The sequence below is a fragment of the Gallus gallus genome, chromosome Z (genome assembly GCF_016699485.2).
Source record: "Gallus gallus isolate bGalGal1 chromosome Z, bGalGal1.mat.broiler.GRCg7b, whole genome shotgun sequence".
Lineage (NCBI taxonomy): Eukaryota > Metazoa > Chordata > Aves > Galliformes > Phasianidae > Gallus > Gallus gallus.
Window position 1 is genome coordinate 38,099,832 of NC_052572.1, and position 16,492 is coordinate 38,116,323.

Here is a 16,492-nt window from a genome sequence, read left to right on the forward strand (position 1 = left end):
CTTGAATAAACTGTGCTAAAATCAGATGTTATACAGTTGCTGAGAAGGATTTGAAGACTGGCCTGCTTTTAAGACTGTAAAAACCCAGTGTTGCCAATTCAATTTGCCACAAGGAATAGTTTCAGGTCATAATGACTCTGAGAAGTTAAGATGAGTTCAGCTACATTTAGCTGGAGCTTGGAAGTGTGGAGCACAAGGCCTGCCTTCTACATAGTCTACAAAACAGTTTAAATAAAAGTAAATGATAATGCTAAATCTAGTTCCTAATTACTAGCCCAGACAACATGCCATTCACTGAAAGAGACAAAATAAAAAAGGAAGACTAAAAAAATAAATAAATAAGAGGAAGAGTTCATTAAAGAATTTCTAAATCCTTTTCTCCTCTTCTGGGGATTTATCCTACAATACCTTTTGTCCTCACTCTTTACTCCCAACTTAAGCATAATTTTCATAAGCAAAACTATGGTTAATAAAGCAGTGAAGGTCTTGACCATGGTAAAGCCTGCTTGATGTGAAGAAATTAACAGATTCTTTTCATTTCTTGATGATTTAATACAAAGATTACTTTGAATATCTTACTATAGAAGCTGGAAAAAAAAAAAGCAGAGATTTGTGGATTATTATTAGTTAGACTGCACTAGAAACAACTTCATCCACAGAAGCACCTTCCTTGGCATGCCAAATACAGTAGCATTTATGCTAGACCAGATAAATAAATTGTATAGCACAACATAAGTGAAAAGTAGGACAAAACCCTACTGAAGTATGACTAGAAACTTACACCCTCAGACTGCCCAAAGGCTGCAGTTTGCTGGTACCACTGTCTTACACACCATAGAATCATATATAAATAGGAAGGAATAATCAGAAGCAAAACACTGATAGTCAGATCACAAACAGCTACTCTTCCAAAGTCAGTGAAAATTCTGTTCATATACAATCTTAAGAAAATACAATATTCAAAATCTTTGTTAAAGAGTTCTTTCCGTATGCATTAGGGCTATATACCAAGTAAGTTAATTAGGCTTTCTCTTACCTCTAGTGTCATGTGCACAGTGCTAATTGCTATCTTGATTTCTCCATCTGAAATCTCCTTGAGATCCTTCAGCATAACTTCCTCAATGCTTACCCCTGTGTCAGAAAAAAAGAATTTCAATACATTCACTCATAGTTGAACAGATACAGCAACATTAATTAAAAACAGAGCTTGAACCTTAATACTGTGCCTTCTGTACTTTAAGACACTCTACCAGAATATTAAATGAATGTTAGTAATTAAATGCTTAACATTTCCAGATAATTTCTTTAAAAAAAGAACAGATTAAAAAAAAAAAAAAACAACAACCAATAAAAACTCGGCAACAACAAAGGATGAAGAGTTAAGTCTCTTGCAATGAACTGAAATTATGTGAACATTCACACTTGTTAGGTCAACTGAATTCCAGTTATTGATTAAGGAATACAGAGACTATCCTTATGTCCCTGGTATGAAATACTTCCGAATAATACACTGAAAAGTATATGTAGAATATTATGGTATTTGTAAAATACAAAGTCATTCAATCTTTTTGGTTTTCTTTACAGACTGATACCACCAATGGGTTTCTGTAAATCAAACAGTAAATTTACTTCCTGGATATATGTGTACAACAAAAACAGAAGCTCACATTACCAGCAGAAGCTAGAGAGTAAAACTAGAGAGGAAAAACTGGAATTGCTTCAGAGTATAAGGAGACACATATAGTTAAGTACAATGTATTTAAGAACCCACATGACTAAGTTTCTTCAATGACAGATGTTTGACTTAACAAGCAATATAATAAATATATCATATCTAGAAACACAGTTGTAATACACCATCCAAAATACAAAGTAGCCACATAGGTACACAAACAATGCTAAGAGCCGCTTTCTTCAGTGTAAAGTGGCAAACAAAATGCCCGCAGACTAAAAGCTTAGCTAGTTAACATCCAAAATGAGTTTGCATGAGTGATTTTTCAGGGGGAGACAAATACCCACTTACAGCCAAAGAAATGAATCCTCTTGATACGGTTTCTGTATAAAGTCCAGGTACTGCATGACTATACTACTGTAGAGAGTCCAAGTACTGCATTCAACCTACTGACAATCTGATGGCCATATGAGTCTGTCCTTTGATAAATACAGTACATACATATAAAACATACGTATGTACCCTATAGACTTTCTGGTGGGCTACAGACCAGTGTGCCTCAAATAAGTGAATTAATAACTGAATTCATAAATTCAAGCCAACTAATAATATTTGTATGAAATCGGGATTTAAAAAAAAAAATTAATTTCATTTTATTTTGCCAAGTTTTTCTAAAACAACCTAAAATAGCAGGCATGTAAAGTAGAATGTTCAGCAGAAATCTGTATCTTCAAAGGACTTCAGAAACTCATTCGCACTTTGTAAGTACAAATGCTATATAAACATATGCATATGCATGTCTGTACCTCATAATACCTAGCAAACAGTAGCTGTGAAACTAAACAACAAAAAGTATCACACTATCTTGCTCATGTGGCATATAAAAAACTTTTGGCAACAGATGTCATGCAAACTGAATCTGCTACATCTACTATTCCAAGTTCTGCACTGAATACTAGGGTAATGAACATCATTTATAAAACATATAGTTTGCCATGTACAAACAAGTACTTGACACTACTAAACCACTTCCCACAGCAACTGGCAGAATTAAGAACCAAGTTAAATAAAAGCCACATTCTCTGAGTATTTCTAATCCAGGCCATTTTCAGTTCATTTCTGAACTATCATTTCTTAACTAATATAAGTATAAACATTAGGAAACTATCCAAAAACTTATAGCCCTGAACTAATTTAGTCTGCGACCTCACTGAAAGAAAGAGGAAAGGGAAAAGAATCTCAAATTCTGCCCTTAACTGCCATTTCAGACTGAATGTCTGAAATCAGGTGAGAGAATTCAGCAAATGGGCGGGCAAATAACAGTGAAAAAAACAGTGCAAGTCTGCATGGGTGCTGTGAGTACCTGATATATCTAACAGAAAAGTATCTCAGTAGTTCAGTACTCACTCTTAGCTAACAACTTAGTAGCAGATGGCATTTAATGAAGATAGTAAAAAATGTGGGAGTTATTATACAAATTTTCCTCAGGCTCTCAGAAAATAACTTCACAATCTTGTTATCAAATATTGTGTTGAAATATTTCCGGTATTGATTGCCGAAAATATCTCAAAATATCTTCAGTTATTTCTAGTACAAGTAAATGAAAGAATTACAGTTTTTCCACTTCTTCTTTAGTCTCAGTCAGTCAAAGTCATTCCTCATGTACAGAGCACTAGCAGTTGACACATTAATACATTTGGGAAGGTTCACAAGATAAAATCCACTCTTATTACAGGTAAGTAATAACATGGCTCCTGGACATGGCCTAAAATATTAATTATACCTTGAATCTGAGTCTCAACTAATCGCAGAATGGCCTGGGGTTGAAAGGGACCTTAAAGGTTCTACAGGGGGATCTGGACAGGCTGAATCTATCGGCTGAGGTCAACTGTGTGAGATTCAACAAGACCACGTGCCATGTCCTGCACTCCAGCTGCAGCAACTCCATGTAATGCTACAGGCAGCGGGACAGTGGAAAGATGCAGTGAGGAAAAGGATCTGAACATGAGCCAGCTGTGTGAACAGGTTGGCCAAGAAGGCAAATGTGATCTCGCATGTATCAGAAATACTGCAGTCAGAAGGACTAGTGAGGTTATTGTCCCCCTATAGTGAGCACGAATGAAGCTGCACCTTGAATCTGTTCAGTTTGGGGCCCCTCTCAAGAAGAAAGACACAGAGGTGCAGGAGAGTTTCCACAGAAGGGCAACAAAGTTTGTGAAGAGTCTGGAGCGGCTGAGGGGACAGAGACTATTTAATCTGCTGAAGAGGAGGCTCAGGAGACACTGGAGGTGCACAAGAAACGCGTAGAAGTGGCATTTAGGGATACGTTATGGTGGAAATGGTGGTGATACGTTGGCAGTTGGACTAGATGATCTTTGTGCTTTTTTTTCCAACTTTAATGATTCCATGATTCTATGACAATCAGACTGCATAAAAATTTTGTCTCCCTCCTGTTTATAAGCTCACTTTAAGTTCTGGAAGGCTGCAATTAGATCTCCCCAAAGCCTTCTCTGGACTGAACATGCCATCTCCCTCAGCACTTCTTCATAGGAGTGTTGCTCCAGCCCTCTGATCATCTTCATGGCCTCCTTTGGACAACTCTACATTTTCCTTGTTTTGGGAGCCCCACAGCTGGATGCAGTACTCCAGATGGAGCCTCTGGAGGGCAGAGCATAAGGGAATAATCACCACCCTTGCCCCGCTGCCTATCTCTCTTTTAATGCAGCCCAGGATACAGTTGGTCTTCCTGACTTTAACAAGACAGCACTGGCATCTTGTTAAACTTTTTATCCACCAGAACGTCCAAGTCTTTGTATCAGAGATGTGATACTACAAAAATATTTTACTAGCTTATACTCGTAAAGAAAGTATGTGAAATAATTCAGTGTTTACTTTATCTGTAAATCACAGAACAGCTGAGTTTGGAGGGGATCTCTGAAGGTCATCTGGTTCAAACCATACAGGAAAACCCAGGGCAGACTGCCCATGGGTTCAGGCAGCTTTTGAAGATCTCCAAGGAGGAAACACCACAACCACCCTGGCAACTTGTGCCAGTGCCTGGTCATCCATAAAAGCAATATAAAATTATTTAGAAGTTCTCCAGTTCCTCAAAATCTCAGAAATCACAATTCCATGATTAAAAATTTAAGCTATTTAACTAAAAATTAAATGTAACTAAATGTAAATGTCATCAAAAAGCATGCTGCTGCTACTCTTACCACACATAATCAGCCAAGCTACTCAGTTTTGCTTAGGTCACAGGATCTGTAAAATATCTAAAAAATTGATTACCTTGAGGGTTAAACTGAGTCTCCTGGAGAACAGAGATAATTTCCTCTCGTGGGGGAAGGTCTGGAAACTTTTCCTCTAGAACTGACAGCACTTTCTCCTGCTGCTCTGTAATTGTGTCAGCCTCTGAAGACATGCACTTGAAGAGAATGCTTCCTGAAATTTTGAAAGGCAAAAATCAATACCTCCTGTAAACACTGAAGAGATACCACAGAAACAAAAACGTTTACATTATTTTTTCTTTCCTATTTGGAGCTTGCTTCCATAAGTGAGTTCACTGAATTGGATATCAAATACTTTCCAAGTAGAAAAATCTTCCTAACATGAAGAGAATTTCTAAGATCTGAATTGGGCAGCTTGTTAGGATCTATGCTACAGCTACATGGCTACTTCCAGAACTGTCATGGTAGTGCAGCATGTTTGTGTGTGCCCAATACAGTTCTGCAGCATGGCCACCATCCACCACTGTGTTGTAAGGACTTACTCATCTAAGCATTAGACCAAGTGCTGGGATGCTTAGAAAGAGTAAAACCACATTGCCAGTCTTACTTCTACAGACATACCAATGAAGTGATCATAGACAGGCAAAATGCCAAAATAAGGAGATATACCATCATCTGAACACACATAAATAAAACAGCTTATACTCAAATAGCATTTTTTTGAAAATTATCAACTCTGCTGCATTGCTTGCAACAAGGGAGGACTTCTAGAGGGAACAATTTCCAGAATTTTTTAAAATATTCCTGAGGACAGCAAATAAAACTTACAAAGGGCATTAGGGATAAGCTAAGAAATACGATGTGACAGAAGACGATGGTCATTTCAGCATAAGTGACTCTAGCTGAATCCTTGTCAATGAACATATGAAAAAAGGTACATCACAAAATGATATACAGAATTTTAAATGTTAAAAGAAACAGAGTTCAATAAATAACTTCATCGTAATTGGTACGCTCTTACAATACCGAGGTGAGTTTGATTTCTTTACCGACCACTGTTGCTACATGGAACATTCCTGACACTGCTGAAGGTCTAAAGCCACTCTCTCATTCCTTGGAGACTAAGATCCCACTTATTAATACATCCAAGGGCAGCCTTCACTCCCAATTACCCACATTAAATTAAGGATAATAAAATCTTAGAAGTCGGTGTTGAAATTATTTATTACTGTGCTGGGCATAGGGATTTCAAACAAGAGTATGATCACATTGCATCATGACAGGTCAATGAGAAAATCATTGCAATAATATAAGATGGTTCTTATAATCCAAAACGTTTAGTCTTTAGGAAAGAGCCAGGAGACGGACATAACCATCCCCAGTCTCACCAGGCTGACTAGGAAACACTGTTTTATAAAGATAGGTACATATGTCATAAAGAACCAGCTGCTAGGGTTCTTGAGTAGAAGACATAGATACTGTTCCCTTCCTAAGCATCTATGCTTCCATTTTTTCCTCCTGCACTGTCACCACAGCACATAATGAAAAGCATTTCTTCAAAAATTTTAGTAGTACACACAACACTAATGAATTTTGCTATGCCAAATACACACCTCCTTACTGTAGAAATCTTATGTGAATTAAATAATCTCACCTAAAAATATACATATAATTCAATTATGCTACATTTATTTGGTGTATTAATCCAAGGAATAAATTTCACACCCCATGTTAAAGGACAGATGGCAGTAAAACTTGAACATTACAGATATAACATTACACATTACTGAAATCAATTTTCCTAGTAAACAGGTAAGAACTAATATAAAAAAAAAAAGAAATATTAAATAGATTAGCACATATCAGAATTAAAAAAATTAGTTAGTCTGCTATTCTATTTCACTGTTTTAGGAATCCAGGATACACTACAGCAGCTTATCATGCCTTCCTGTAGGTAACAGTGTGCATCTGTTGTGTGAAAATTCTACATTTCTTTAACAATAAGGTAAGGTCTTGGATTTGATTTTACCTCTCTTAAGGCATAAACTTTACTGTACAAATGTGAAAGTAGAAATTATTTAGAAATGCACTGTCCTGCAGCATCTATCTGGAAGCCTTGACCTTTCCTTGCTGACCTCTTTATGTATTTTGATCGGGGACAATACCTTCAAATAGCAAAGCAAACTTAGAAATTTGGGGATTTATCATTTAATACAAGAAGAAAATGCAGTCAGCTGGAAATAAGACCTCAATATATCTTAGAAAGCTTTTTAAAAGGCTTTTTTCCCCTCTCTTCTCTTTCTTTCCCTCCCTTGTCACAGCTATACTGTAATCCTTGCAATTGTTAACTTTTCTAAAAGGGTGAAAGGAAGAAAAAGAGACTTTTCAAATTAATAGGATGTCAGCATTCTTTCATTCTTTAACAGCATGCTCATCAACAGGAAAGAAAGAAAGGCACACACTTCTCTCAGACATCCTACGCATCCCTGGGAAACATAAGATGCCAGCTAGTTGGAAAAAAAAAAAAAAAAAAAAGAACAGTTAACATGAGGTATTTTGTTTGGCCAAAGGTCAGTAGTCCACTTAGTCATGTGCTCCCTCATAAGTACTTGCTGTAAAAGAGATACATGGGCTCAGAAATCTTCTGTAGACTTCACTGAGTGCTGGTGCAACTCCCCAAGGGTTTCTGAAAGCATGATGGAGGCTGCTTTGTCTGCTGACAAGCAAAGGGGAAAAAAACGTATAATAGGTAATACAAGATTAAATATTATTTTTTGCGTTACAGATTTTTTTTTCCTAGGGAAAGGCCATCAGAAAATAGGCTAGACCTCTTAGAAAACAATATGCATTTTATTCTTTTTGCAAAGCAGTTTGGAAGTGAAGCACTAGTTTTGCCAAAAGCAATTGCTGTGCATTAATATTAAACATGATCTAATGAAGGCAGAAGTCGTTTTGGGAAAACATTAAGAACAGCACAAGCATCTCCTGAATTATAAGTTTATGGCTGAGAGAAGCAGTACAATGAAAATATAGGCATTTCTCCTGTTGAGGTTTTGCTCCGCAACCTGTAAAAACAAAGGACAGTGAAAAGGGGAAAAGCAACACTTCCTCATGGAAAGAATATCTCGACACCTCCTGCTCCCCCTCCCTATTTTCTCTCCTTCTCCCTCCAAAAAACAACACCACAAATCAAACCAGAACTACAAAGAGACCCAAGCAAGCAGTCTTCCCTGTAATTAACAATAAAGCCACCAAGCTGGAATAAAATGTAATTCGAGGGGGAGCACTGCCTACAAGAAAACTGTTTCCATGCATAATAAAAATACCTATTTAACAACTACAGTATTAGTTGCAGTTTAAAATGCCCCCTTCTTTCTAACATGTGTCCTAGAGATGAGCCAATTAAGGAACATGTGAGTCATTTGACCAAAGTACAAGACAGAACAGAAAAAAAGAATTGGCATCATGCCTGAAATGCCCTAAAAGGACATTAGTCTGGGTGGTCAGGATAACAAACTAGTCTTCTCTACCAAAAGTCAGACTGCCCCAACAGGGCACAAAGAGACTTCTTCTGCGCAGCTAGTAAGCAGCACAAGCAAGTTCATGTTTAAAAAACTGCTGATGCTCTTTCTGTAAATCTGTCTCTGTTTACATGTTGCAGTCTGTACCTTGTGGCATCCTTCAAAATTTTATACAAATAAACATAAGGAGGTTTTTTTGAGAGTACACTGATCCAGGGTACCTGACAATGAGTGCTTGGAAACGCATCCTTGCCAGCTGGCTGCCGTAAGAAATGTAATGATTCAGCAGTTTAATGGATCTGGAGTTTAGCAACAGCCCCCTTATAAACATCTCCAGGGAAATAAAATAATACAGGCCCAAGAGTCTGGCAGGTTCCATAATTCTTTGTTTCTGGCACAAATCCAGGGACAGAGCAAGCTCTAACTCAAGGCAAATATAGCTATACAACACTGAGACTCTCAAAGCAGGTTCTATTCAAAGCCCAGTGGTAGAATTAACTTATAGCATGTTTGATGAGCAGACAAAGATATCAGGAAAGCACCCATCTTCAAAAAAAAAAAAAAAAAAAAAAAAAGACCTTAAATAATAAACCACCTAATGCTCAGTTTTGCATCGTACATCTTCCCTCAATTTTTTTCTTTTTCAAGTAGTAGAGTAGGCAAAGTGTGGTCAAAGTTTAAATATACAAGTTTTGAATATCTGCTCTTGTTATTAAAATTGCTAACAGACTGTGACAATGAGACCTGAAAAAGAGACAAAGAATGAATCGTCACAGCCACTACACAGTAATTACTAAAACATGAGATATTTGTATTATCTTACAAGTCTTCTACCAAAGTCCTCACTGCAAAACCAGAAAATGAAAGATGAATCCCAGTTCAGACACTCAGAGCTGGGATCTACCAGCTGTTCAGTGAAAACAAAATCCTAACTCTTATCCCTTTGATTTCCACATTATTTCTCTGTTTCTGAAATTCCCTCAAAATTGATACACAAAAAAAAAATACAGAGACTTTCATTGAAAGTAATATAACCACGTGGGAAAAACAGAGTTCTTTACATTGTTCCTATACCTGTGGAGCATCACCAGAGGTTGGGGTTATCCTGCTAAACCCAAAGTCATCCAGATTCTACACATGCACTCTCTAACAGCAAGAATGAAGCTGTCACTCCCACCTCCTGTGCTCACAGGTGAGATGAATTTCAAAATCTGTTAAGGTCAAGGACTTCAACAAAAGGCCATCATATAAACAGAGAAACATAAAAACTAGATAGGGTGGGTTATATTTGATCTTTTATTTTTAGATTGCTTGTAGTTTAATCTGATATCTACATACATTTATATCTAGGAATTATTTTTTCTGTTCTCAAAACCAGTAATGAGATTAATTGACTTTTCTGAATATGTAATGAAGGGTTCTCACATACCAAAAATCTATTCTATTTTAGGGGAAACGCAAGAAGACTTGTACCTTCCATAGACTCAAATTGCACTTCTGGTGCAAGTAGTAAGACATCAAGTCACATGTACAGCTCTAGCTATTTAGGCTTGATCAGTCCCTTCTCGTACCATGCCAGTGAAGGTATCTGGTGCCCCACATATCCACTGAGTTCTGCAAACACTCACTACTGAACACTATTGTACACGATAATTAAAATTTACTTACTAATTTTAAAATATGTATACATATTTGCTACTACATCCCTTAAAACTGGAAACAAACACTTCCAGTGCTTCTTTATTTTAATTTTGATTCAAACTATAGAGCCAAAACATGTGGACACTTATTACCATGTATAGTACTTACATATGTTCTTGTTAATTATTCAGAGCACTACTTCCTGACCTTCTACCACCAAACAGCCTGCAAGATTCCCAAAAGCCTTTTATGTTTTCTGCCTCCAGAATCAATTATTATGTTTTGCCTGGATTCCCTGGACAGCTACTCAACCAAAATTTGGAGCTTACAAAAAAATTTCAAGGAAGGTTTACAAGAGCTTGTTAGCATGGAAAGGCTTTAGAAGTGCAGGTTAAATTCTGTTAGTTAGAACTTTCTCCATGGTACCATGAAAAAAAAAAATCTTTTTGTAATTTTTCAGAACATATTTGCTATTGTAGCTATCAGTACAACAAGAAGTCAAGACTCCATTAGTTTATGAAAGCGTAGGCTAAATTTCGTAATCCTCATTAAACATGTCCACATTCATTTCTTAAAAGGGTATTTAACAGCTGAATGACAATTACATCTGAAAATCTTTAAAATTCATTAAGGAATATTAAAATTCAGTACTTAGTTTAAAGGCAGCACTCCTTTCTAGCCCCAGTTATGTTTTCTACGAAAGCATTCTGCTGCAGCAAATAAACTGAATAAACTAATGTAAACGATAACTATGAAGACAAAAAATGAAAATACTTCTGAGTATTGAATTCCCATCCTTTGTACTCTATCGGGCAAATGATAGTGAAGAAAAGAAGATGTAATGAAGATTTGGTTACAGCATCTTTAAACAGCAGAAGTTCAGAATCATGCCATTAAAATATCATTGCACCAAAAGGTACCATCATCAGAAGAAAGTTTAATATGTAAATATTGGATTCCAACCCATATTGCTGTCCACAGGCAGACAGCGCCAAGCTGCCAGCACTGCACAGCCCCTGGAATTGAAGAACAGCACAGCTCTTCTAGCTACCCAGCTGGTGTGTCGACAGCTCCATTTAATATTCTTGTCTAGTGATACAGCAAAGACCTCTCATGCCTATTTTTAAATGCACATTTTTAATATTCAATATAATGTTACTCTTTAACAAACTCTTTACTCCCTGCTTCTTTTATGAAGCTTCCTGTGGTCTTTAAAGGGATTGTTAACCAAAGAATGGATCACACTCTTTCTGCATGAGCAGATTCAGAAACACTCCATTAAACCTTTCAGTATTTAATATAAAGAGTAATCTCTCACCTCTGAGGAGATAAGCCAGTTGCTGAGTGATTAACTCTGGTGCTTCTTGAAGAATCTCTTTTACTACTAAAGAGGAAGAAGATGCTTGTAACTCCAGGCTGCCATCACACTGCTCATCTGGATTGATGACTTTGACAACAGCTGATTCCAAACTTTTATCCTCACTATCAAGTAAACATAAAAAATACATTTATTTTATTTCTGTCTAGCTGCTAAGACAACCAAATAAAACATTGCAAAAACTTTTAAAAAAATTCTAGACAGTAACATCACTATTATTTAAAATTTTCTATGAAGCCAAAACATGTTACAATCAAGTACTAAAATGGTAATTTCAGAATGAAGATCCATAATGATTTTATCAGCAACTCTTAAGGACTTAACTGTTCACAGTTTTGTTACCAAAATCTTTAAATTTAGGAATTTGAAAAACAATATTTCTACAAGTACTGAAAATTTCACCCTTCATAAAAGGGAGATTTGGAATTTCCCCAGTGAATGTTTTGGCAACTTACAAAAGATCTTTATTTTGCATTAAAACACTTTCTGTTTCCAGTTTCAGCAGTAACAACAAAGCCAAACTACATTTAACAATATCAAATGCTAGTCATAACTCTTTAGAAGGAGGAAAAAGGAGCGGACAGTAATAAAGAAAAAGCAAATCTTATGGATATTTTTTCTTTGAGAAAATGTACTTCATTTTCGGCAGTTGTCAAAAGAATCAACAGCTATGAGATTTATACATTTCTTACTTTAGATTTTCTCTACTTTTATTTTAATCTACAAACACCTCAGAGTAGGATGAAGCTGTTTTGCTTTTTCTTCCCAAGGCTGCATAGTTAATCTATAGCACAGGTAGAATGTTATTTATCTTAAATGAGGTTCTAAAGAGAGCTGGAAGCAAACAGTGCTCTTCACCCTGGGAAAGAGAGGAAGACCACTATAAAGAAGCTCCCCATGTTCACCATTGGCTTATAAAGTTTCCTGCTTTAAGAACATGGGCTCCTACAGAGCAACTCAGCCTCTGGCACGGAGGACATTCTGAGTTTGTAAGGATTTTGGTTTGTAAGGATTTCAGTAATCTAGCAGCCATACAGAAATCATAGATGATATAAAAGCAGAATATGAGCTGTTGTATGTAGCTACATCCATAACAACTTCTATTCAAAATTAGTTTTATTTAAAGCCAGTGTTGCCTCTGATGTAAGCATCTCAAATTTCTGTTTATCTTTAGGTGAATCTCAACAGCACATACACTTGGAATTGTTGTGGCCACCTCCAAAACAATGTAAGGGCTTTAATTCCTTTAGTGAAAGCTAAGAAGCAGGAAAAAAAAAAAAAGATATTGTATTTACTGGTCACAAGAAAGACTATTTTAAATATCTACTCTAAGCAATGTGAAGATACAAGTTGTCCTAAAAAGGGTCAATCAAAAGTGATGGAGCAATTATTACTTTGGTGTATGTATTAAGCATAATCACAGAATCATAATGAGAGAAAATGTATTTTAACTTCCTTTTTTTGTTGTTTTTTTGCTGCGCTAACATAGCAATATCAATCTGAATTCAGAAAAAATATAAAATATCATTTTTAAAATAGGTTAAGCCTGTAAGCCATTCTCTTGTGTTTAAGATTCAGTACCTTGTCAGCATGTTGCTGTTTGTAAGTGTTAAAGACAGCTTCCCTTCAGCATTCAACTGATGTAAATTGATTTCATCTCGGAAGATATGGAATGACTCCGGGATATTCAGCTCCTCCAGTATAAACCTTGTCTCTGTGAAGAAGCTGAAGTCTCTTCTTGGTATATTTAGGACCGGTAAGCAAAGAACATCAGGAGGACTGACCTGTAATGTACATGTGTAATTGTTAGAGTTGGAAGAAATAAGGCCTGATTTATATTAGTCAAGTTTTACCGGACTGAGCAATTAGAAAGTTTGTATTTTCTGTTCAGTTTTTGTCCTTTTACTTCATTCTTTACAAACCACCTTCTGTTCTTTTTATTTGTTTCTGTCTGTGTGCTCCTTGTGCAGCAAATTGAGGAAGGAGAAACAATGATCTATTAACTCCTGAAAATTTCAATTAAGTTTTTCGGGAAGAGATTATGCTTTCTTCAAAATTCTGTAAATGCAAATAGACAATATTTTAATTCATGAAAACCCTCTTTAAAAAGCCCTGACAGTTTTAGTCAAACTCTGTCTCTCAAACTTGACTAACGTTGCATTTGTGACACTCGATGGGGATGAAGAAACATCTACACAGGAACATCTACATTTAGACAAATTACTTTACTCTCTAAATAAACTCCTGATTGTATGGAAGTCAGCAAAATAACATCCGCTTCTGTAGGGCACAGAAGTCATTCCCTTCATCTGAAGCTTTTTACAAAAAGTGGAAAAGATAAATACATAGTATATATAATATACTGTTCTTTGACTATAATTGTTAAGACATCAAATTCTTTAGGTCATGGTATTTCTTTTACAATAAGCAAACACAATGCTAAGCACAACAGGACCACAAACAGTATGGACTTACAATTGCAACCTCTGAAACAAAAACTAAAAGAGATGTATGATCCATCCAGGCTCCTATGAATCAACAACTTAATAAAGCAGTCACTTAAAGAACTGTTGTTTACACTGCAGGTTTATTTATGTAATCATTTCTAGAACAGAGGTTTTTATGGGATGCCTTAACTGACTTAACAGCAAGATTCAGTAATAACCTGTAACAAATAAGATCCTTTTGTTGGTTGGTTTTTTTTTTTTTTTTTTTTTTTTCCCTTACCTTGTCTAGAAAGTAGGCATAGGCCACAGCAGAAATAAGTGAGTCCAAATCACAGGATTTACTTCCAAGAACAACATGTACTTTTTCCAGGTGTTTGCTCCGGTTCTGTAACACATTAGAACACAACTGTCATGAGTGACAATGAGAAAAAAAACAAATCCCAGTCACCAAGAATCTTCAAAAGGCACACTAAATATCCAGGTATTGTCCTTAGCTGCAACACCTTTTTTTCACAGTTTGTTCAAAGAAATTTGGGTTTCAGAAGAGAACACAAGGAGTAACCTGACTGAGCACCCTTTAGAAGCGAAGGAACAAATAAGCACTTTCACGCATATGTGGAAAAAGACCTTAAAAACAGATCTCATAAGAAAAGCAATCACACAGAGCATGGAAATACACACAGAAAAGTGCACACACAGTTTTGCTTTTCCTATTTTCTTCCTTTGGCTGAAATCAGTAAATAGACATAGTAAAAACCCTCTGTCTTGGCTCTTCAGAAGCTGACAAGACCAAGTGAAACACTGACAATTTTACACTTTCCTCACTGTCAACAGGGAGTCTGTTCTGCATTTAATCAAATTATAGATTTCCAAACCCTGGGAAAAGAAAGGACAGACCAATTGCATGAAAGGAAAATATTACAGAGAAGTGTCTTCTTCGTAACCACACACACACACAAAACATAAGATGACGTTCTTTCCCCTGAGTACATTATTAATGTTAGGCTAGCTCCATGGAAACATTCAACTTTTTTTTTTTTAACGAGTTATGCTTCATAATTTGAGAAACCTATCTGACTGACACTAAGGCAAACAGCTCAGAAACAAATACATGAAATCAAACATTGTAGTTCTCACTGTGTAAAGGTGGATGTATTTTTTGTTATTTTGAATTAGAATTTTTCTCTTTATCAAGTTAAAACTTAATTTTTCAATAGAAAGATAGAATTGGTATGCTATTCTCAATAATTATAGCTGTGCAGTTTGTTAAAACTACATTTTTTTCTCAGTGTCTAATCTTTCCTCTGTACAAATCTAAGGAAGAAACTGTTCTTTTTCCATTATATGGAACACAGCCATGAAGATACCTCTGGGTAATTAAACCAGGACAACTATTCTCTACTTCCTAAGCACTGGGAAAATTTTAACTACTTAAGACAGACAGCTTTCTTAAGAGTACAGAAAATGGAAGAGATATGCTCATTTAGACTATATGTCTCCATAGCAGTAAACCTTCTTTACTTCTACTTTTCTCTTTCCTTCTTTTAATACGGTCTTTTTGCTATATGATTCTTGTCAGCATGTGTTTCTGACTAATTTGTGACACTAAAGAATGAAAATAAAGTTCATGAGTTCATGCTTTGTTTTTTGTCAAGTATTATTCAGGGTCTACAAATCTCTTTCTCCAGGCTATTCAAAACTGCATCGCAAACAACATTTCATAGATAAAGTAGGAAACTGAGTGTATTGACAAATTAATTATTACATCTATAGAGTCACTCATCTCTAAGAGCAAAAAATATAAAAAAAAAAATCAACCCATCTAACGCCATTCTGTATGTCCATATTCTCTACCTGTAAATTACTTGCTTCCTGTTGCTCATATTCCATGAAACACTATCTAATATAGAACTAGCAGAGATACTCAACAGAAATCTGAGTTTCAGTGGTGAGTGTCAGACCTATTCATCAGGCATAGTACCATTTTCTTTGGAAAAAATAAGAAATTACTGGTTCCATCTTACGAATTTGCTTTGTAGCACACGCAATCTGCACACTTGTTTGTACAACTCACATGTTCACAATGACTTTGTTACAGAGGTACACTGCAGTCTTCAAACCAGTAGAAATTGTGTGGGGAGAACTACCAAAGATAGAAGAATCACTTCGTCTTCACAACTGCATAAAGAAGCTCTCACATTAAAAAAAAACAAAAACAAACAAACAAACAACAACAAAAAGACTATATATTTTTTTAATAAATAAATAAATAAATAAATATATATATATATATATATATATATATATATATTTCCAAAGCATATTTCACTCAGTTGTGTAAGCTATCACATCCTAAATCTCTCCTAACTCCTGGAGTTAAAAATGGGGACAAAATAATTACAAGAAAATTAAGGAATTCCCAGACCAAAAGTATATGAACCCTACACTTTTGAAGAAATAAGAAAAGCACTGCTTTAAAGAGCAAATTACAAAGAGAATACAGTAGAGCAAGAAAACTCAGGAGACCATCTCTTCTTCATTATCCAACGAGGTCAACCAGCTACCCACTAACTGATTTTTTATTTTCAAACTCTAGGACAGAG

The 16,492-nt window shown here is 35.8% G+C and overlaps 1 protein-coding gene across 7 annotated transcripts in view; it reads right to left on the reverse strand.

Annotated features, from left to right (window-relative positions):
* PRUNE2 (prune homolog 2) overlaps window positions 1-16,492 on the reverse strand; it is a 133,918-nt gene that overhangs the window by 87,380 nt on the left and 30,046 nt on the right. For all 7 annotated transcript variants that reach the window (XM_040656584.2, XM_015280360.4, XM_015280359.4 and 4 more), the window contains exons 2-6: window positions 14,170-14,274; window positions 13,024-13,226; window positions 11,383-11,546; window positions 4,964-5,116; window positions 1,037-1,131 (exon numbers count right to left, since the gene is read on the reverse strand). In XM_040656584.2, coding sequence (XP_040512518.1) covers window positions 1,037-1,131; window positions 4,964-5,116; window positions 11,383-11,546; window positions 13,024-13,226; window positions 14,170-14,274 — 720 coding nt within the window. The remainder of the gene's footprint in view (window positions 1-1,036; window positions 1,132-4,963; window positions 5,117-11,382; window positions 11,547-13,023; window positions 13,227-14,169; window positions 14,275-16,492) is intronic.